This window comes from Apodemus sylvaticus, chromosome 8 (assembly GCF_947179515.1).
Source record: "Apodemus sylvaticus chromosome 8, mApoSyl1.1, whole genome shotgun sequence".
NCBI classification, from domain to species: domain Eukaryota; kingdom Metazoa; phylum Chordata; class Mammalia; order Rodentia; family Muridae; genus Apodemus; species Apodemus sylvaticus.
In genome coordinates this window covers 90,032,013-90,053,543 of record NC_067479.1, presented here as the reverse complement: position 1 = coordinate 90,053,543, position 21,531 = coordinate 90,032,013, and the positions used below count along the sequence as shown (strand labels likewise).

Below are 21,531 nucleotides of genomic sequence, written 5' to 3'. Positions count from 1 at the left end.
GGCAGGAAACTGGAGGCAGAAGCCATGAAGGAAAAAAAATGCATTTGGTTGTGTTATCAAGGAGGTAAAGATTGGATCATAAACAGTAAGATATATGGAGATTGCATGTAACCTGCCTATGCATGAGAGACATGTGGCAGTAGCTTAAAGGATGTGGCCACAAAGGAAGAGGCCAGTGATTCATGGCAGTGATGGCTGTTTCAGGCAGAGCTGAGAAGACTGTCCAGTAGATGCTCTTGGTCAGTCAGTGAAAACAACTATTGACTAAACTGTATTAAATTCCTTAAATTTAATGTACATTTCCAGATGATAGTCATATTACTTTGTACTATCATCTTGATAATGTAGTTGTAATTGTTCAACATATATCCCTAAAGCAATAATTATTGTTGTAATAGTTTTATTGATATATATTGATATATCAATAGAACTATATTATATAACTATATATTATATGATAACGTATTATTAATATATAATAAAATATAAATATATAATAAACTACTTAATATAATTATATAATAAAACTATTATATATGTATAGATCACATATTCCAATTTTGCTTATAAGACTCAATGAGTTTTGGCAGATATATACAGTCACTGTAAGCACTACTCTTAAAACCATTATACAGTGTGTTTTTGTCTGCTCGGATCAGCTTTAAGTCAGTTTAGTAAACTAACACATTTGTTCAACTCATCAGTGATGTGGTATTTTAAGAACAGAGAAATCAAAACTAGACATTTCTTTTCTATGAAAGGCACATGGTCTATACAGTTGGATGTATGTGGGAGGTTTGTCTATCAAAGCCTTCAGTAGGAAAAAGCGTGAGGAACAATATTATGCATTATATACAGAGAGACTGGTGTGACTTTATCAAACGGTACTGGAGATGGAAGGATAACTAATTGTATGAAAGCTGTCCTGGAGAGCCTCCTGCATGAGTCAGAGCAGCTATATAGAGGGAAAATCGGAGAGGCACTCTCAAGTGTCAGCAGCCTTGATTCTTTTACCTGTAACACGGGAAGAATGCATAACATGTTCTAATGTATGCATCAGAGACTTTCAAGTCTCATGAGGTGTGGTTGGGAGACAGTTGGAGACAGGAATTAAGAACAAGGACTACTTTTTAAAAGGCAGCAGACTAGGCGTGATGTCAACAAACTGGGCAAAGATGTCTCATTTTCTCTCCTTACGATTTCTGTACACTGGGCAGTTGAGTTTTCATTGTTTGTTAAGGAACTGAAAGTTTTTCTAAGGTCATTAAAACCTTAACCACTAGATGTATTTACTTTTTATTTATGGAATTATTACTTTTGTGAATGAAATACAAATTTAGATATGAGTCCCACCAAGCTTCATATTTTTAAACAATTATTCTATTTGTTTTAACCAGTTACCCATGGGTGTATTGTTTCCACAATAAAACTTTTTCTACCAGATGGTATGGAAGCCCGACTCCGTTCAGAGTGAGTATAATTTAGTGCTGTGAAGTTTTGGATTAATTATCTTGGTTGGTAATATTCAGACTGATGACATACTGTTAATAATAAAAAATTACTTTAATATATTAAAAATTAATATAGTACCTTTTGACATACTTCAGTTTTAATTACATTTTATATTATTTGAAAATCTAGTAAATAATAATATATCAGAGGTAAAGGTTGCTTTGTTTCCAAGTTTAATTTTACAGTGTATATTTGAAGGGATAATTAGCTGCTTTTTGAAATATTTAGGACATGTTAGTTACTGTGTTCCTTTTGATATACATTTAATATAGAGCATTTTATACTGTGATTGCCTGTGGAGTTAATGTAGGTGTTACTATGTACCAGAACTTGAAGATGTCAGTATAATTAGTAAATTTTAATGCGAGTTAAAAAGTAATCTCCACAAAGCTTTATTTTATGTTTTTTATTAAGCAATATCAAGTCCTACCATGAAATTTAGAGTTTAAAAGGTAAGCATAAGTATATCTTGTGCTTTTTACAGATTATCACTGTGAGGTATGGAAAGGACTGGGAAGTATTTAAATATTAATGCTTATTTAATTTTAGAAAGGCCTTTGCTATGCTAGATGCTTGTTTCCTTCCTACAGAAGAGCCTCTGTTATCATAGTTTATATTTTACTAGTGGGCTGTATGATTTTGATTGTGCCACAACGTCTAGAGTGTAGGGAAAGCTGAGTGATGAGCAGGGGGAAGAGGAAAGGGGAGAGTCCATACCCTTCCTTCCGACTGCTCAACAGTCTCTCCTGCCCGCCATCTTAGCACCTACTAAGGGTTTTTTTTTTCTTTCTGTAATTTTATGGCCAGATGATGCAAGGCAGAGATTATAAAATTTATTTTAATTATAGTTTATTAAAATGTATTTACAGTTTATTAAGTTGCAGTAAAGTTCAGGAACTTTAACATAGGGAAGCCTAATTTATGGGTCAAGGAGTAAGTTTTCAGTCATAGAATAATTAATCAATCCACCAATGATTCACAGGTTTTTAAAGACTAGTATTTGCAGTTGATATGAAGTGTAGTTGATATGAGATTATTTTTGATAGAGCTAAAAGCTTTGAGCAGTCATGTATGTCTTTTGTATTGTTAGGTTCTATCTAATAAACTATGTGGGTCTTATCTTTGTGTACGTGTATGTGTGTATACCTAGTATTGTGTGGCGTTGTATGGCGGTCAGAGGACAACCTTGCTGGTACTGCTTGCCTTCCAGCTTCTTCAAGGCGTGATTTTGTCAATGTCCTTCAATAGTGAAATTTTAATTGTTTCTCATTTAGTGACTATACGTGTGACTGTTTATATGCCTGTCTGTATTGAGGCTAGGCCAACCTCAGATGTTGATCCTTAGGAACTGTGTGCCTTTCTCATTGGAATAGGGCCAGTGAGCCTCACAGATCTACCTGTCTTCACCTTCTGTGTGTGAGGTTACAGGCATGCTGTAACACCTTTCACAAGTGTGAAAGTGGCCGTGCTTGAGCAGTGGGGGCTTTACCTATTAAAGAGTCTCCTCAGCCCCTGTTTAAAGGGCTATTAATATTAATAGTTGAATACATGCTAGGTCTACTATGTAAATAGTGTATAGTGTTTTTAAGATCTTCAGTAGGGACCTGGAGAGATGGTTAAGAGCACCAACTGCTCTTCCAGAGGTCCTGAGTTCAATTCCCAGTAACTACATGGTGGCTCACAACCATCAGTAATGGGATCTGATGGCCTCTTCTAGTGTGTCTGAAGACAGCTACAGTGTATTCATACATAAAATAATAAAAATAAAATAAAAAGATCTTCAGTAGGCAGTTTTGATTATTTCTTAGTTTTTGTTAAATTTTATAATTTTCTAACAACAAAAAATAGAAATTGCTTATAGCTTTATAAACTTACACTGAATAACAGTTTTTGCTTTCTAATATTCCTTGTTATACTCTTTGTATATATAAGTTTTTCAACAATTCAAACTCAGCACACCTATATTCCATATAGTTTTTGTAAAAAAACAAATATGTTTGCAGAAAATTCTATGTGACCTTTTTAGCCTTTTGGATTTTGTTTGTTTGTTTGTTTGTTTGTTTGTTTTTGGCTAACCAGATTTTATGACGAAAGAGAATTCCTTCTTATGTCCCTAAGAAAGCCAGATTTTAAACTATGTGTTTCATTTAGGGTTTTTTGTGTTAACGTCTCTGTTATTTTTATATATATATATATATATATATATATATACATACACACACATACATACATAAAAAAAGGGATTTATACAAAAAATGGTTATCCCTGGGTGCTAGGATTGAATAATTCTAGTTTAGTTTTTTTTTTATATTTCCTACATATTCCATATTTAACGTATATTGCCTGTGGCAGTCAAGAAAAATTAGCTTATGTTTAAGACATCCATTTGAGTTTATAGAGTGAAGAAGAATACCTGTAGTCACAACTTTTTAAAACCCTTCACTAGGCAGTAAGTTCCTTAGGGCCTTGTGATAGGCTCTGTGGATGCAGGGGTGAACTGATCAAAATTCCCGAGATACAGATATTTTATCAAATAAGTACAGTAAAAGATGTATGCATATTCAGTAAAGTCTCTATAAGATATTCTGGTGTGTAGAAAATGTGTGCTGGTGCTTAACCCTCTACGGTATATGCCATACCAGGTCAGTAAAGCATTCACACATGCTTTACCAGTTGAGTCTGGGAATTTTCCCAGTCAGCCTTCAATCTGGTTGTCCCTACATTGCTTTCTGAGATGTGGGGTGTAGGAGGTGGTGGTGACAGCCTCGTCTACATCCTTCTACCTGCCTTCAAGACACACATAATATTTTACAGGGCTTTGTAAAATAGGGGCCCTGGCTTCCTTAGCTTCCTTTATCATGAGAGTAGAAGGGGGAGGTTGGTTGCATTGTTGAAGCCACATGTTTTCATCGGCACATTGCAAGAACTGTGGAGGCCACACATGGGTATGGACGTGAGCCTGTCTTGATGAGACCCTTACCCTTTCAGCTGATCGGCAGCCAGCCTAGTCTAGTCGGTAGACTTTCTGAGCCTTAGGCTTAACTGCTGCTGCTTCTCTATCAAGAGTTCTCTGTATCAGGCCCACTGGGGACCAGTGTCAGTTAATGACGCTATTGCTGTGTTTCCTCCACTGAGTTTAGTTTCCTCCACACATGTAAACTAGATTCAGTCCAGGTGGCTAGGTGAAGAATGCTTGTCACTGTCTTACAGCTGAAGTTGTAAATTATAAACCTGTTCTCCAATGGAACTTTACTTATTTAATTTTTGAATTTATATGTTACAAATTAAAAATACATGATTTAAAAGATATTTCAATGTGTTGAAATGCTTAAAAAAAAGGGAGTCATCACAGCACTCAGCAAATAGTGTGTTCTCAAAAGATGCTTAATACGCTCTAGGATTGAAACTTATTTTAAGAAGAATTATGAGTAAAAAGCAGATTATAGATGTATTAGTTGGCTTTTAAAAATGTCTTAAGATAATTGCCAATCTTCTAATTACATGAACAAAATGAATGAATTTTGTGACAAGATACTCTGGTGTTCTGGTGCCGTTTCCTCTGTCTTCAGGAAATGAGATAAAATTCTAAACTTTCCTTTGCAGTGTCATCCATGCTCCATTACCAAGTCCCGTAGACAAAGTAAGTTGTGAACAGTTAGTTTTCAGACACTGGGGATGATTTCATTGACATGTTTATATTTAATATACCTAAAAAACTTACTTCTGTTTTTGTAATGAAGTAAATATGAGTATGTAGTTAATATAACATTCACTGTCTGGAGAATTTGGAATGAATGTTTATTTGGACAAGTACTGAGTAGACTGAGTGTACCTGGTTGTATGCCTAGCCAGAGGTAAGTGGGATTAACTGTTACCTTCTACTGAAGTACAGGTCTGTCTAGGAATCCCCACGCTTTCTATCCAAGAGGTGCATACATCTAAGCAGCTCTGAATAATTCCTAAACTAAGAACTACTTTAATCCCAGTACTTGGGAGGCAGAGGCAGGCGGATTTCTGAGTTTGAGGCCAGCCTGTTCTACAGAGTGAGTTCCAGGACAGCCAGGGCTACACAGAGAAACCCTGGGTCGAAAAACCGGGGGTGGGGGTGGGGGGCTGGAGGGTAGGGAGTGGGGGGGTTGGGGGAGAACTACAGGAATTATTTTAGTGCCATTGAATATCAGTTTTGACACCACCTGATTAGAAATTGCAGAAATTGATTGCTATAGTATTTTTCTTTTGTTTGTGAGTAATTGTGTATTGAAACTATAGGTGTCATTGCTAAATATCAATTTGATCAAAGAGTAAAACCATACATCTTTTTTCTATTTGACATCACATTTACATTTGACATTGTCCTTCATTTTCCTTTTTAGTCAATCAATTCTGTATTCGATGGTCTTGAAAAGCCCCTACTGGGGCTAATTCTAGTAGATTTGGGTTCTAAAGCAGTTAGGCTGATTTTTAGGTTTTGAACATTATTATTTTTTGACTTGTTAAAATTTACATACAATAATAAAATTCTTTCATTGTCTTTGGTTATTGGACAAAATGCTAGAATCTGTTTTTTGTTTCAATTTCTGTTTTTTAGTGAGTGAAGAGAGATTTCATATTATCCTCCATCTTGACACATGCTTCCAAGTAATATTTTGAAGATTTTTATTTCTAAGTGAATTGTGACATATTATTGAAGTAATTAGGGATGAATTTTAAAGAAAAAGCATGTGACTGTTGATTAGGAGTTATTATTTCTGGGTTTGGAGAAGACTCAGTACTTTTGTGCCCTAAGTTTGTGATTTGACGTACAAAGTCTCTCGAGTAGCACTGGCATCATTGTCTTGCTTATGGAGTTGATGTGAGCAGGGCATTACCGTTGTACATTCGGGACAGATAGCAGCAATATTTTGAGAAATAATTTATACAGTAATTGGGAATTAACAGACTAGGTCAATTAAAAATCTGTTGTCTGCATATTTAGGAAAATAGATGTTTCACAGAATTGGTTAATTTTTAATTCTTCAAATGCATTTTATTTTTTGTGCATGCTCATTGTGCAAGTGGAGATAAGAACAACTTGCAGGAGTTGTTTTTCTCCTTTTACCATGTGGATATTGGGGATTGTCCTAGTCAGGGTTTCTATTGCTGTGATAAGCATCATGACCAAAAGCAGCTTGGGGAGGGAAGGGTTTATTTGGCTGATGTTTCCACATCATTGTTTATTATGAAAGGAAGTCAGGACCGGAGCTCAGACAAGGTAGGAACTTAGAGTAGGAGCTGACACAGAGGGATTCTGGTTACTGGCATGCTACCCATAGCTTGCTTGATTTGTTTTCTTCCACAACCCAGGACCTAGGGTTGGCACCAACCACATTGGCTGGGTCCTCCCCCATCAATCACTAATTAAGAATATGCCCTACAGGCTTGCCTGCTATTCTGATCATATGGCGGCATTTTCTTAACTGAGGCTCCTTCCTCTCAGATGACTTAACCTACTCAGGCTGACACAACACTAGCCAGCACAGGGATCAATCTGAAGGTATCAGGCTTGATAGTGGGGAGCTTTACCTGCTTAGCCATCTTGTTGGCTCTTATTAGCCTTTTAAATATACTGTTTTCTGTGATTAGTGACTTTGTGTTTTATTTCTAGGTTGCTGCTAACACTCCAAGTATGTACTCTCAGGAACTATTCCAACTTTCTCAGTATCTACAGGTAAAAGTAAATCTTGAAAATTCTTTGCATTTAAGAGTAACTTAGATTTTATTTTGCCAGTTTAAAAATACAGAATAAAAAATATTGGCTGGAAACATGTACAGAGGAAATATCTTTTTAAGGAAGAATAAAGGTTTAAAAATAGATCTTGTGAAGAAAAAGGAGTCAGGATTGCCAGGTCTAGAGAAGATAAGTTTATGTACATGAGAACTTTTTTTTTTTTTCTGAGGGGGATTCAGAAGTGATTTTTGAGTAAAATTACACTTATCCAGGTTTTGACTATGAGATAGAAGTACATCATTGTATAGTCTGCGCTATATGCCATCCTCCACTGTAATACTTACCTTGTTGGTTCATTTGGTCTGTGTGACGGTCCTGACTGTTACGTAGAGAATGTAGATATCTTGTTTTTCCATGTGTAGTAACTAAGGGACAGGGAAATTTAAAAATTTACACAGTATCCATCACACATGCAGTGTGATTTACTCTACTCTGCATTTAGAGTAGTTTGACAGTTAGATCCCAGAACCCTGTTTGAACTATGCTTCAGGATCCAGAGCACAGAGCAGCCATTTGGAAGAGCCCCTGGAACATTTCATTCTTTATTTAAAGAGACACAAGCAACGCTAAAAGCAGAGAAGTGGTTTTTGTTTTTTGTTTTGTTTCATTTATTTGCACAGGCTTTGGGTGGCGGATTTAGAGTGTGGATGGTTTAAAGAAAACTTGGTATGGGAGTTTAGGGATTGGAGTTTTGATCTTGATCTTGGTTTTTCTGCTCAGTGCTGTGACCTTCCGTTACTTGTTTTATTTGTGTGGGCTTTTAGTTGTCTTCTCTTTAAAACCATGGAGTCAACACAGTGACCCTCGTCCTTTGTGTCAAAGTACAGGAATAACTAGCATAGTAATTAGATCGTGTTTTCCACCAAGCACCATGGAGAGCCACATAGAAAGTGATCTTACACATTTGCTCATCGGTTAAGTAGTTAAGAGCAAAGGCTCTTCAGCCACGAGGATCAAATCTCCATCCCTGCCTTTAACATCTGGTCTTCTTAGAGTTTTTAAAAAAAACACAAAACCACCAAACAGCCTTTGGACTTCATTTTTCTCATGTAGGCACTTGATCAGCAGTAGCACACCTCTCCACATTTTTAAGGATATATGATTTAATATTAGTAAAGCACTTACGACAGTGCCCACAACATAAAACACATGATGTGAAGGTCATTAATCATTTCTTAATAAGGGAAGATGTGTTAGTTTTTGTGGGTTTTTCTTGAAAGGTAGGAGAAAACATTGAGATGTGTTTACACTTCATTTTTCACACAGGAAATACATAGATTAAATGATTGGCACATTCTGTGTGCTGTGGGTACTTTTTATCCTGATGAGACCCTCACACTTAACTTCTCACCCTTTCTCACCTTTGCTGTCAGGTCTTTGTATATCCACTTACCTTTGCTAACTCTTTCAAGGAATTCTCCCACTTCCTCTTTTTCCTTCTTGTATAATCCTTACCAGATTGTTGAGACTCTAATGTAAATTGTGAACCCTTTCAAAAAAAAAAAAGCTGAAAGAGATGCCTTTTATACCCTAGATCTGAAAGACCATTTACAGAAGACCATTTACAAGTGTTGACGTTTGGTTCAAAATTAACAACTAATAGAATGGAATTTTTAAAAAGATGTAATAACACAATCTAGTGGAGGTAGATTCTAAAACTGTGCTTGGCTGGCAGGTTTGCTCATAAGTAAAGCATTTTGTATCAGCTACTTCCTGAATGTTAGGAGTGTTTCAGGAGCTTAAAATAAAATATGATAAATAGCTGTTTAATGTGGATTATCAGGTGATGGTGTTTTTATTAGATTGCTCATACATTAAAATAAAGTATGTCTAAGTATATATTAGGCCAGATTTCCCTAGTCATTATTTATCAAGGATGTCGATAGCAATAAATTAATGTTTTAACTTAAGTGCTCTATTTAAAGCAAAGGCGACTCCAAGATAGACTGTTAGTGAGTGTCTGTGGGTACAGGAGCGGCAGAGGATGAAGGTGTGCCAGAGCCTACCGTGTGATGCGAGCTCTTCACCTTCACAGCCTTCGAGGATGCTGCTAACAGCTATCGACTGAACCACTGAGCTCCTGCTCCTCCATGTCCTCCACCATAGTCATCGATTCCTTCCACTCCTTATTACATCAAACTAATATTTACTGGGCTCTCACTTTTTGAATGTTAACTACTGCACTGTGAGGTAATCAGGGACTGTCAGAGAACTTGAAAATGCCATTCGCCATGAGCAGTTCTTTTTTAAATACATGTGGGTATATTTAAATAACATTTTAAAAAGGAAAACTGAAAGCTATTGCTATTTTTGATGCAATGCTGGAGAGCTGTTGTATTTTTGATGTTGACCAGATTGTTTTGCCTTTGTTTGAAATACATTTGTTCTGAGATATATAAATATTTTACAAACACATCTATGCCTTTATTAAATACAGGTAGAAACAGAAATATTTGTTAATTTTTTTCACCTGCATTTTGAAATAAAACCAAATAAGTTGTTTTCTATGCAGGGAAAAGTTAACATCTAGACGACCTATTACATCTGTACAAGCAGTCCAGTAGATGGGCTAAAATACTGAGACGCATCCAGAGTGCAATATGAAGATTTATTCAAACCAAACTGAGTGCCACGCTTCAGGGGAGTCATGCTGCCCGGCTCACTAGAATTTCTTTTGTGATTTATGTTAGGAGGCCTTACATCGGGAACAGATGTTGGAACAGAAGTTAGCCACATTGCAGCGGCTACTAGCCATCACCCAAGAGGCTTCAGATACTAGTTGGCAGGTACTCCATTTACTTAATGAATATTTAAAAAGCATTTGAACTATTTAATAGGGTGCTTTTGTTTTTTGTTTTTGTTCTTATATGTTGAATGAATTAAAAGTAAGATTTTCTGGCAAACAAAAGTAAAGTTATTCCTTAACTAAAGAACAAAAGTTGAAACAGTATTTTATAGCAGATTTTGTTTGATTTTTCTGATTTTCTTCATTTTATTGGCAATAAAACCTGTTCTACATGATTTTTTTTTTCTGTTGTGACTCTGGATTTTTATTTATATTTCTATCTAATTTTTTCAACAGGCTTTAATAGATGAAGATAGACTCTTATCACGGTTAGAAGTTATGGGAAACCAATTGCAGGCATGCTCCAAAGTAGGTATTTACTCTCAGGTACACAAGGAAGAATTCATGGTGTTTTCTGTAGTTTCAGGTTTCTGTTACTTGAGTTTATGCTAAGACCTTTATATAGTTCCACAATTCTTTCTCATCTTTGTCTTGAAAAAAATTCAAGCATACCTATTAGGAAGAATTGTGTGATGCAGAGCTGGATTCAGCTGACGAGGGATTTGCCTTCTGGGATGTGGCTTGTTTATACTGTTATTGAAACAATTTTTCTGGTTCCTAGGCGTTAAATAGTAGATAATTGGTCTGGTTAGATTGTATGATGCTTGTCCCCACCCCATCATGGATGGTGGTGATCTTCAATCAGACGTATCATGACAGATGGCTCTAGATGGTACCATTCATTGATATTTCGCCACTAGATTCATTATTTCATTAAGGATATTTAAGATAGTAATGCAATTCTGTCATTTCTTCATTTACTTCTTCAAAGAAAATGCTTCCTTCATAAATCATTTTATTACTCTGAAGTATATTTTCTACAGAAAAAAAAGCAGAATAAATGAATCTCCCCCAATTATTTACTAGATTTAAACAGAATAAATTGATTATTTTTTAATCCAACAGCAAATGACAATGAAGTGCTTTTTCCCATGCGTAGACTGAAGTACATTTTGGTGTATTTAAGTCTGTACTAGTAGTTATCTTTGTTGATGATCAAATTATTCTGAGTTTTCTGAGTAAATGCTTTGAGGTTGGCTCTCTGGGTCTGTTACCTGCTCTGCTGGCTCCTGACGCCTGCTGGCCGGGAGGCTCTGTGCTCTCCTGCAGTTTCTAGTCTAGACCTAGTCTCCTTTTCTGATGAAGCTCTTACTGCTTTCATCTTAACTGTTATTCCAAAAATGTTCGCGGCCTTTGGTAGCAATGATTTTTGCCTATGAATGAAACTATGATAGCTTCTACAGAATATGAGTAATTAATCTTAATATTTGAGAGAAACTATTTGCCTTTAATTTCTATTGAAATTAGTATAATTTTGGAAGGCATAATTTACTGATACAACTTTGAAATACACATTTAGTTAATAGTAGGCCAACATTTGTATTTGTGGGTACCTTAACATACAATTTTGAGTTTATAAGGAGTTTCTTTCAAAGGATATACAATTTTCACAGAAAAGTGACGTAGGTATAATATGAGTGCCTTTTCTTCTAGAATCAAACAGAAGATAGTTTACGGAAGGAGCTGATTGCACTGCAGGAGGATAAACACAACTATGAAACCACAGCCAAAGAGTCCCTGAGGCGGGTTCTTCAGGAGAAAATCGAAGTGGTTAGAAAACTTTCAGAAGTTGAGGTATTTCACTTTTATTATTGTTGTTTTTTAAAGACTTGTTTTCCTTTTAAAATGATGTCTGTGTGTAGTGTGTGTGGGTGTTGTATACCAGCGAGAGTGTCCACAGAAGTCTGAGGCCTTGGGTCCACTGGACCTGGAGTTATAGGCAGTTTGAGCCATCTGATTGTGCATGCTGGGAACTGAACTACCTTTCCCTGGTCTGGAGTTTGCCATGTAGGCCAGGTTGGCCCCTGAACTACTTTTGTCTCCCAAGTGGTAGGATTAAAGACATGCTGACACCATGTCTGGTGGGAATTGATCTTTTGTCATAAAAAGTTGCTGACTTTTAGTGGGGGATGGTCACAAGGCTGAGACCTTTACTACTCTACCATCCTCTGGAGCAGTGGCTCTCAGCTTTCCTAGGGCTGAGACCCTAAAATACAGTTTCTCTTGGTGTGGTGACCCCCAACCATAATATTATTTTTGTTGCTACTCCATGACTATAATTTTGCTACTATTAATCGTACTGTGAGTCTATATTTTTGGATGGTCTTAGGCACCCTATGTGAGGTCGTTCTACCCATAGAAGTTAAGAACCTCTGCTCTAGAGTGGCACTGGATCTTAGGCTTTACAAGTTTAATATTTTCTAGGTCTTTTGAAAAGTCAAAATGTGATTCTTGGGTCTGAGGGCTTAACTCAGTGGGCATGTGTGAGGACGTGGATAGTTTGTGTTATGATCTCATTCTATAGCACGAGCTTTTTGTTCATTGATGCTTGATTAATCTGACATAAAAAGTTTCAAGCGTCTTCCTGTTTTTACATTAGATGAATTGTTATGTGGTTTTATTCTTACTTTAAGGATTATTAATTTAGAGGTAAGTGCGATAGAGTATACTTTTCATAATCGTCACACTTGGGAGTCTAAGGCAGGAGATTCACAGGAGATTAGGCTAGCCTGTACTCCCTGCTGAACTTGAAGCCAGCTTGAGTAACATAGTATTGTGTCAAAAGCAAATAGAAAAGGAGTTGGTGGTTTTGAAATAATTCAAGGCTAAAGGTAATACTTGTTGACCTCTTTAAAGTATTAATAGGTAACTTTCTCTGCCCATTTCCTAACATTAAAACAGTAACTCTAAGTTGTGTTTTAGTATATATGTTGGTGAAATTATTTTGTCTTTTAAATCAGCTTTGTATAAATTTAGTCCATATGTTGATGTAGACTAGTCCAGAGCGACACGTTTTACAAATTGAATTTACGATAAATTTAAAATAAGTACCCATTTACTCTAAGTGAATTGCCTGTGAACTTGACTTGCAGCGAAGTCTGAGTAATACTGAAGATGAATGTACCCACCTGAAAGAGATGAATGAGCGGACTCAGGAAGAATTAAGAGAATTAGCTAATAAATATAATGGAGCAGTTAATGAAATTAAAGATTTATCTGATAAATTAAAGGTATGTATATTATAGTTACTTTTGTATTGCTGTGATAGAACACAAAATACCTTAGAGAAGGAAGCGGTTACTCGGGCGCAGGGCTCCAGAGGAGTAGGAGTCTGTCAGCATCATGGAGAGGAAGTGTGGCAGCCGGCAGGTATGGCAGCTGGAGCTGGAAGCTTAGAGCTCGCTGGGAATGGCTTGAGGCTTTGAAACCTCCAAGCCTATCCCCTGGGACCGAATTCCTCCTGCAAAGACACACCTCTTAGACCTACCCAAACAGCATTACCAACTGAGGACCAAGTACGCAGACATGTGGCCTGTGAGGGACAGTCTCAGTCCGGCCATCGCAGCTTCCTTTAAACTACTGAAAAGAGTGCTAAGCTAGTCACTAACATGCCAACAGTGTAAACATTTATGAATCATCAATAGCTGGTGATATAAAATTGGGTAAAATTAAAAAGTTGAAACTGTACCAACCCTGAGATTTCACCTTATACCAGTCAAAATGGCTAAGATTAAAAATTAAGGAGACAGCAGGTGTTGGAGAGGGTGTGGAGAAAGAGGAACACTCCTCCACTGCTGGTGGGGTTGCAACCCTGAGATTTCACCTTACACCAGTCAGAATGGCTAAGATTAAAAATTCAGGAGACAGCAGGTGTTGGAGAGGGTGTGGGGAAAGAGGAACACTCCTCCACTGCTGGTGGGGTTGCAAATTGGTACAACCACTCTGGAAATCAGTCTGGCGGTTCCTCCGAAAACTGGGCACCTCACTTCCAGAAGATCCTGCTATACCACTCCTGGGCATATACCCAAAAGATTCCCCAGCATGTAATAAGGATACATGCTCTACTATGTTCATAGCAGCCCTATTTATAATTGCCAGATGCTGGAAAGAACCCAGGTATCCCTCAACAGAAGAGTGGATGCAAAAAATGTGGTATATATACACAATGGAGTACTATTCAGCCATTAGAAACAATGAATTCATGAAATTCTTAGGCAAATGGATGGAGCTAGAGAACATCATACTAAGTGAGGTAACCCAGACTCAAAAGATGAATCATGGTATGCACTCACTAATAAGTGGATATTAACCTAGAAAACTGGAATACCCAAAACATAATCTACACATCAAATGAGGTACAAGAAGAAAGGAGGAGTGGCCCCTTGTTCTGGAAAGACTCAGTGAAGCAGTATTTGGCAAAACCAGAACGGGGAAGTGGGAAGGGGTGGGTGGGAGGACAGGGGGAGAGAAGGGGGCTTACGGGACTTTCGGGGAGTGGGGGGTTAGAAAAGGGGAAATCATTTGAAATGTAAATAAAAAATATATCAAATAAAAAAAATATATCGAATAAAAAAAAACAAAAAAAAGTTGAAACTGATAGTGAAAATAGAAGATGTATTCTATTTAGTCTACTCTATTACTGTTGAAAATTGAAAGCCTTTAAAGTAGACATACTTCTAGATGAAAATGTAGGCAGCACTTCATAATAGCAGGTGTAGTGTTTGCTTCAGCATCACATAGACTAAGAACAGTATTTTCTAATATGCTGGGAACAAGACGAAAATCAATATATGAATTGGTGAGATGGCTCAGTATGGATACTACCATGCAAACCGGTTATAGAATCCATGGTGGAAGGAAGCAAAGTCCCCAGAGTTGTCCTAGAACTTAGCCATGTGTAACACCCATGTGCACACATACATATGTAGACACAACACACAGACATACACACACAACAACAACAACAACAACAACAATATATAAAAAGAGACTCAAAAGCCATAGTGAGATGTCTCATAGGTCAATACAAGCCTGATATCCTGAGTTCACTCACAGAAGCCCATGGTGGAAGGAATCAACACCACAGAGTTGTGGTCTGATCTCCACATGCAGCTACCCATGCATCATAAATACACATACACACACACACACACACACACACACACACACACACACACACACACACATATTATAATAATGAAGTTTTTAAAAAGAATTAGCAAAATCTAATATCAGATGCTTTTAAAACCTCCTCATTTTTAGGTCCTCTCAGAGTTAGGGACCAGCTGTTTAGTGCTGCAGGAAATTCAAAGGGAGCTTGGGATAACCTGCTTGAGCCGAGGCTGGCCTCGCCTTCAGCTGTGCCATTGACTCTGTTTCAGCCGCCATTCCTCAGGAACATTTTTAAGAAGGGCATCAGACCATAGGATAATGTTTAGTTGGTCCACAAAGTCTTGTGACTGACTTGTTGAAAACCTGCTGGTGAGTTGTGAGAGGGAAGGAAGAGACTGGAAGAGACTGGAGAGGAAATAGGATGTATATACCATGAAAGCAGAAAGGGCTCTGTGGGAAGAGAGATGGACACAGCCGGAGAGGCAGCGGTCATCTGGGCAGGCGGTGCTAGTAAGGATGAATAAAGTAATGAATACACATGTATGTATGAAGAACGCCATAGTAAAACAGTACTTTGTGATATTAACTTAAAAATTATAAACAGAAGAAAAATGATCCTGCCCTCAGTTGACATACAGTACAACATAGGTGCTTGTCAGAGAAAGTAGGACACTGCTCATGAAGCTCTCTGAGAGGCCTTATCAAGAGAAATGTTTTTGGAAAGGCTTTGTACTATCACCTTTTTAGTTAATAATTTTAAATTAGTGTTGTATTTTCGAACTACCAAACAAGTTGTAATAATAGTAAATTTGGGAATATACTTCCCACATAACACACATGGAGGATTTAATGTAGACTCTATTGCTTGTTTATCTCCTATGTTTCTCCGTTTGCTTCTGAGTTTTCCTTCTCAGTGCTATGTAGTCGCAAGCCCAGTGTGGATCCCTCACTTTCTACATCAAGTCTCTTGTCTTTGTTTTCTGTAGAAAAATCAGCTTTATAAATATGTTCTATAATTCTGAATATATTTCTCAGAAGTGTAAGTGAATAAACTTAGTCCTGGCTTTAGGCTAGTTAAAGCAAGATGAGGTTCTGTTGAGTTGACGGACGATTCCTACGCAACAGACAGCAGAGGGAAAACAAGAGGAGATCCAACAGAAGGGACATGCAGAGAAGAAAGAATTACAGACTAAAATCGATGAAATGGAAGAAAAAGAACAAGAGCTCCAGGCAAAAATAGAAGCTTTGCAAGCTGATAATGATTTCACCAATGAAAGGCTAACAGCTCTACAAGGTAAGCTGGCTGACGCAGGAATTGGTTTTATTTGAATTTTGTTCTCTTTGTCTGTGAAATACCTTTTTCTTGGACTATTTTTTTACAGTACGATTAGAACACCTGCAGGAGAAAACTCTTAAAGAATGCAGCAGCTTAGGTAGGTGTCATCTTATTTAAAGATGGTTTCATTAGCTGTCGGCCTTGTTCCCAGTTCACACAGTTCACTTCTCATGCTGTTTGCTTCTTTCATTTGAGAGTTTACTTACCAAGTACCAAAGGTTGTGTATTTAGAAATCTCTTTTTACAATATTCATGATTGCCACCAGTGGGTGCCATTGTTCAGACTCTGAGATAGATTTTTGCCTCAGGATCTTAAGTAGCAGGATTCATGCCCCATGCGCTTGTGCCTCTGTACCCTCACCCCACCCCACCCCTGCTCTTTGGAAGGTCTCTAAGCCTGAATTAGTACAGAAGGGCAGCCTCAAGCTCTTCTTATAAATACAGTGTTCTAATCAAAGTCAGTGTGAGTAGAAGTATCAAATGCTGTAGTTACACTTGAAGCCAGTTTTAAAGTTAACACTTTCTTTGATCAGGCAATGACACCCTGTCTTAATCCTAGGGATACAAGTTGATGACTTCTTACCTAAAATAAATGGGAGCACAGAAAAAGGTAGCGTAAAAAACTTAAATCTTTTTTCATGATATCTTTCTATCATTTAAGTAGGACAAAGAGCTAAATGCTTGATGATTTTTAGTACTTGAAGTGACACACCTACAACAACTGTTCACCATTGAAATTTGTCATTTAAAGTCCAGCTTCTCTTTATAGTCTAAGATACAGAGGTGATCTGTACTTAGATATCCCTTGCTGTGTGGGAATTGCAATGGCCCGGGTGAGCAAATGCTGTACTCGTTAGCCATGCCTTGCGTATAACGCTGACCTTCCGGGGAGCGTGCACTACTGTGTTGTTCCATTACGCTTGGCTTCCATTTGCACTGTATGAACTTACTTAACAGCCCTTTAAGACTTTCTTTATCTAAAAAGTCTTTTTAGTTTTTGATTTTTCTTCTGGGTAGCAGGAGTTTTCAATCGACCAAAACTTAGAGCCAGTGTATTAGTGTTTGTTTTTCTCCCCCCTCCCTCCCTCCCTCTCTCCCTCCAACTTCCCTTTCTTTTATGCAGAGTCTCACCGTGCCACCATGGCTCCTTAAAACTATTTAAATCATGCTGGCCATGAGCTCAGAGACCTGCTTGCCTCTGCCCCACAAGTACTGGGATCAAAGACATGAGCCACCCTCCCAGCACACGGATGCTTTTTAATTACTGGCTTTTATAGTCCTTTAGTCGTAAGGGCCTCGTTCACTTTGGCCACTTGCCCCTTTCCTCTAAGAGTCACAGAGAACCAGCTCCAGCTGTGTGCATAGTCTTACACTGGATATGTGGACTGCTAAAGGATTACAGTTATTTCCAGTGCTGATGCACTGAGTTTAATATACAGAATTTAGAAGGTATTAAGGTCAGAACTAGAGCGTCTAATGAAACTGTATCCACATATTCGGATATATCGTTATCATGGAAAGAGGTTAGAGTTAAGAAGTAGTTTCTTTTGATTTGTTTGAAATAAAAAAATGGATGAGCTGGAGGCGTACCTTTATGTATTTACCAGGTCTATGCCTTGGATTCAAAGCCAGCATTACAAAAAGGAAAAAAGAAGTTCTTATAGTAACTGCCAAATGGCCCATTATAAATGTGAGCTGTATAGTCAAGGTCTAATATTGCATATATTATGAATTTTAGGATTCTTGAGGAAAAAAGTATTCATTGCTATTTAATTTGTCTGTTTATTTTATAAAATGCCTTGAGTTTTTTCAGATTTGAGTTTTTGAGTTTCAATTTGAGAATTTTTAAAGGTGTAGTTTATATTCATTTTACAAAAACTTTTAGTTGCTATGTATTAAAAATATTTAGCAAATTTTTGTTAAATGAGTTAATCTTTGTCTTCAAAGTACTCTTTTTTCTTAAGTGATTTTTGTGTTTTCCATTATAATTTTACTTGCTTCTTTCCCTTTCTGATTGTATACTTTTTAATTAAATTCACATCTTCTTGACTATGTGTCAAGTGTCACATCAATTAATACAATCTATGGACTTTTATTGTTTTCAGTTAATCTTTTTATATACATACAAAACCATCTTTTTACTAGAGTTGTCAGATTACTGTATAAGATTTCTGGCACAAAATTTAGACTAGTAGTCTGATTTCCTATTAAAGAATAGTTATAGATTCCTTAGTTTAATATTAAATGAATACAATTTTTATATTGTTATGTGCTCTCCTTGCTATAATGATCTCATCGTCAAAGCATCTGGGTCTCTAAGTACCATGAGAATGCTAGCAGAGAGTTTGACAGTAAAGTCTTATATTTGCACAAATATCTCATTACTCTATATCTGTTATAGAGTGAACTTGTAAGATAATTTACCTTTTAAAACATCACCAAAGTTCACAGCCACAATTTTCATGAATTTTAAGTTAACGTTACCCTTTAAGTAGTAGAGAAAAATACCAAGTATAGATGTCTAGAGATATTTAGTTCATATTTCTTCCAGTGAACTCTTTTGAAATGACTTAAGTTTTCTAAAAGCACAGATTTTATACTGTAAGTTTTTGTCTCTTTATAAATAAGCATTAATTAAATATATATTGGAGTATAGAATAATTCTGTCTAAAAGCAATATGTGAGAAATTTAAAAATGTAACTACAGTAAAAGATTAAAAAGAAACAAGTAAAACACATTTAACGAGTAAATTTTATTTAACCAGTAATTTTAAAAATGTTATTTAAATATGTAACCAACATTTAAAGGTTAATGATCCATTTCATATTATCTTTCCCTAGTAAGTGTTTGAAATCATCATGCATTTATTTTAGGCTGCACATAGCTTGGTTAGAATGAGCTCTATTTAAATGGCTTAGTGGCATATGCAGTAATGGCTACAGTAGCATAGGTACAATATGGGTACAGAAGACCGGAATCCATAGGAAGTGCATCTGTATAAACTGCATTCTGAGTAGAATGGTTCTTTATGTTTCCATGGGTTTTTTTTTTTTTTTTTCATTTCTTTACTTTAACCAATATCACAGAGACTTATTTTCCTTCCAGTAAGCATCTGATTCCATTTGGATTACCAGTGATAGTAATATATTCTGTAGTTGTGTCAACTTAATTCCTAAGAGCGTAAATCCAAGTAATAAACTATTAAGTGTTTGAAATGTTTTATATAGACTATTAACATGTTGTCTTATGTGTATAAAAGGTGCCTTTGTAGACATAGCACATATGTATTTGCCTTTTAACTTAAATAGTAGACTTTATCTAAGCTACTCTACTAAATATTTTAGGGTCAGATTCAGATACTAAAAATAAAGTGCACAGGGTACTGGCGAGATGGCTCAGCAGTTCAGAGCACTTTCTGCTCTGCAAGGAGGACCCTGGTTTGATTCCTAGAACCCATATAGCAGCTCACAATCAGCAGTAGCTCTAGCTCCAGGAGATCCAACATCCTTTTCTGACCTTTGTGGGTTCTTGCATGCAAAACTAGAATAAATGAAGTTTAGCTTAGTGAGTAATGGTGGGTGTCGTGGTTACTGTTCTGTTGCTGGGAAGAGACACCATGACCACGCAACTTACAGAAGAAAACATTTGAGTCTCCATCATTATGATAGGAAGCATGGTACAGGTAGGCAGACATGGTGCTAGAGAAGTAGCAGAGAGTTCACATCTGATGTCCAAGTCGCAGGCCAAGATAGAGTGAAACAGGGCCTGGTTTAGGTTTTTAAACCGCAAAGTCAACCCCCAACGACACACTTCCTTCAACAAGGTCACACCTCCTAATTTTCCCAAACAGTTGTACCAACTGGGGACCAACCGTTCAAAACTGGAGGCCATTCTCATTCAGACCACCACAGTGGGATTCCCTGTTTTTAATAAGAATCACCAGGAATTAATTAATACTAGTTTTAAATTTGGTTTCATATCTGTCATAAACTCCTTTAGTTATGTTCAAGTTTGGTTTAAAATGAGTTTTAACAATTTTTGGTAAGCATACATACAGATTTATGGCATTTTCGTATATGTGTGCTCTTCTTTATTACCCCCTCTCCACGGACTGCGCCTCTCCCCACTGGTTCCTTTTGCCTTATATCCAGTAGGCTGATTTAAGCTAGATTACATGTAAGAGTTTATTTGTCTTTTTCTTCCCACTATCCTTTCTTGTTCTCCCTCCTTTTAGGCCACTCCTCCTCATCCATAATCCCTTCCTACTTCCCTCATTACATATGTGATATGTACATCTAAACCTAGATTTTATATATGAAAGAAGCTTGTGAAAGAGTCTGGCTTCTTGTTTAACATTTGGTTGTCAGTTCTACCCATTTTCTTGCAGATGATCAATAAAACTCTGTTCTCACATGCATTTATACTACATTTTCTTTATCTGTCCAAACAAATTTTCACACTTAAAATGATACTGCATAGTTTGAGTTTTGAAAGTGTTTAGAGTTTCTGTAAAATGACTTTTGAATTTGGCATTTTATAATCTACTGAGGGTTTCTGTTCTTCTAGAGTTAGCTCAAGTTGGCAAATTTGTCTAAATTACTGCTTTAATTCCAAATTTCTGTTCCAGTTAATTTTTAATTTCTTTATTTGAGACTGTATTGTACTTCTCATTGATCTTTCTAAAACAAAAGTTGTACTAATCTTTTCCCCCCCCCCCATTTTTATCTTATAACTATATCATGGGCCCTTTAGGTATTGTGTAACTAAGATAAAAGAAAATAACACTTGAAAGGTTAAGGAGGCAGTTAACAGGAAAGGTGTCAAAGAGGCCCTGTCACAACAGACAATAAGAATGGAGGGGGGGGACATGGAGCGGTGGGGAAGAGCAGGGTGGGGAGTGAACATGGGCCAGTGCACACATTCCGGGGCGGAGTGCCTCCAGACCTTTCCATGGTCACCGTGCTGGCCCAGCCCTATAGGACAGCATCTGGGACCTCTTGTGTAGTTCTGAAAGACACAGATATGTTCCTGATGAATTTATCTGGATTCAGAAGTTAGCCCTGACCTTTCACTCAAGTTAGACTACTGTAAGGAAAGGGCTGAGACTCTTTAACCAC

General features: G+C 37.0%; 1 protein-coding gene across 26 annotated transcripts in view; it reads left to right on the top strand.

Annotated features, from left to right (window-relative positions):
• Slmap (sarcolemma associated protein) overlaps positions 1-21,531 on the top strand; it is a 115,752-nt gene that overhangs the window by 58,040 nt on the left and 36,181 nt on the right. For 8 of the 26 annotated variants that reach the window (XM_052189934.1, XM_052189926.1, XM_052189931.1 and 5 more), the window contains exons 3-10: positions 1,398-1,470; positions 5,116-5,152; positions 7,157-7,219; positions 9,970-10,065; positions 10,362-10,433; positions 11,619-11,759; positions 13,058-13,195; positions 16,203-16,371. In XM_052189934.1, coding sequence (XP_052045894.1) covers positions 1,398-1,470; positions 5,116-5,152; positions 7,157-7,219; positions 9,970-10,065; positions 10,362-10,433; positions 11,619-11,759; positions 13,058-13,195; positions 16,203-16,371 — 789 coding nt within the window. Of the gene's footprint in view, positions 1-1,397; positions 1,471-5,115; positions 5,153-5,247; positions 5,367-7,156; positions 7,220-9,969; positions 10,066-10,361; positions 10,434-11,618; positions 11,760-13,057; positions 13,196-16,202; positions 16,372-16,459; positions 16,511-16,972; positions 17,024-21,531 lie in introns of those variants that run through there. The other 18 variants (XM_052189916.1, XM_052189924.1, XM_052189909.1 and 15 more) reach the window with 4 other exon arrangements.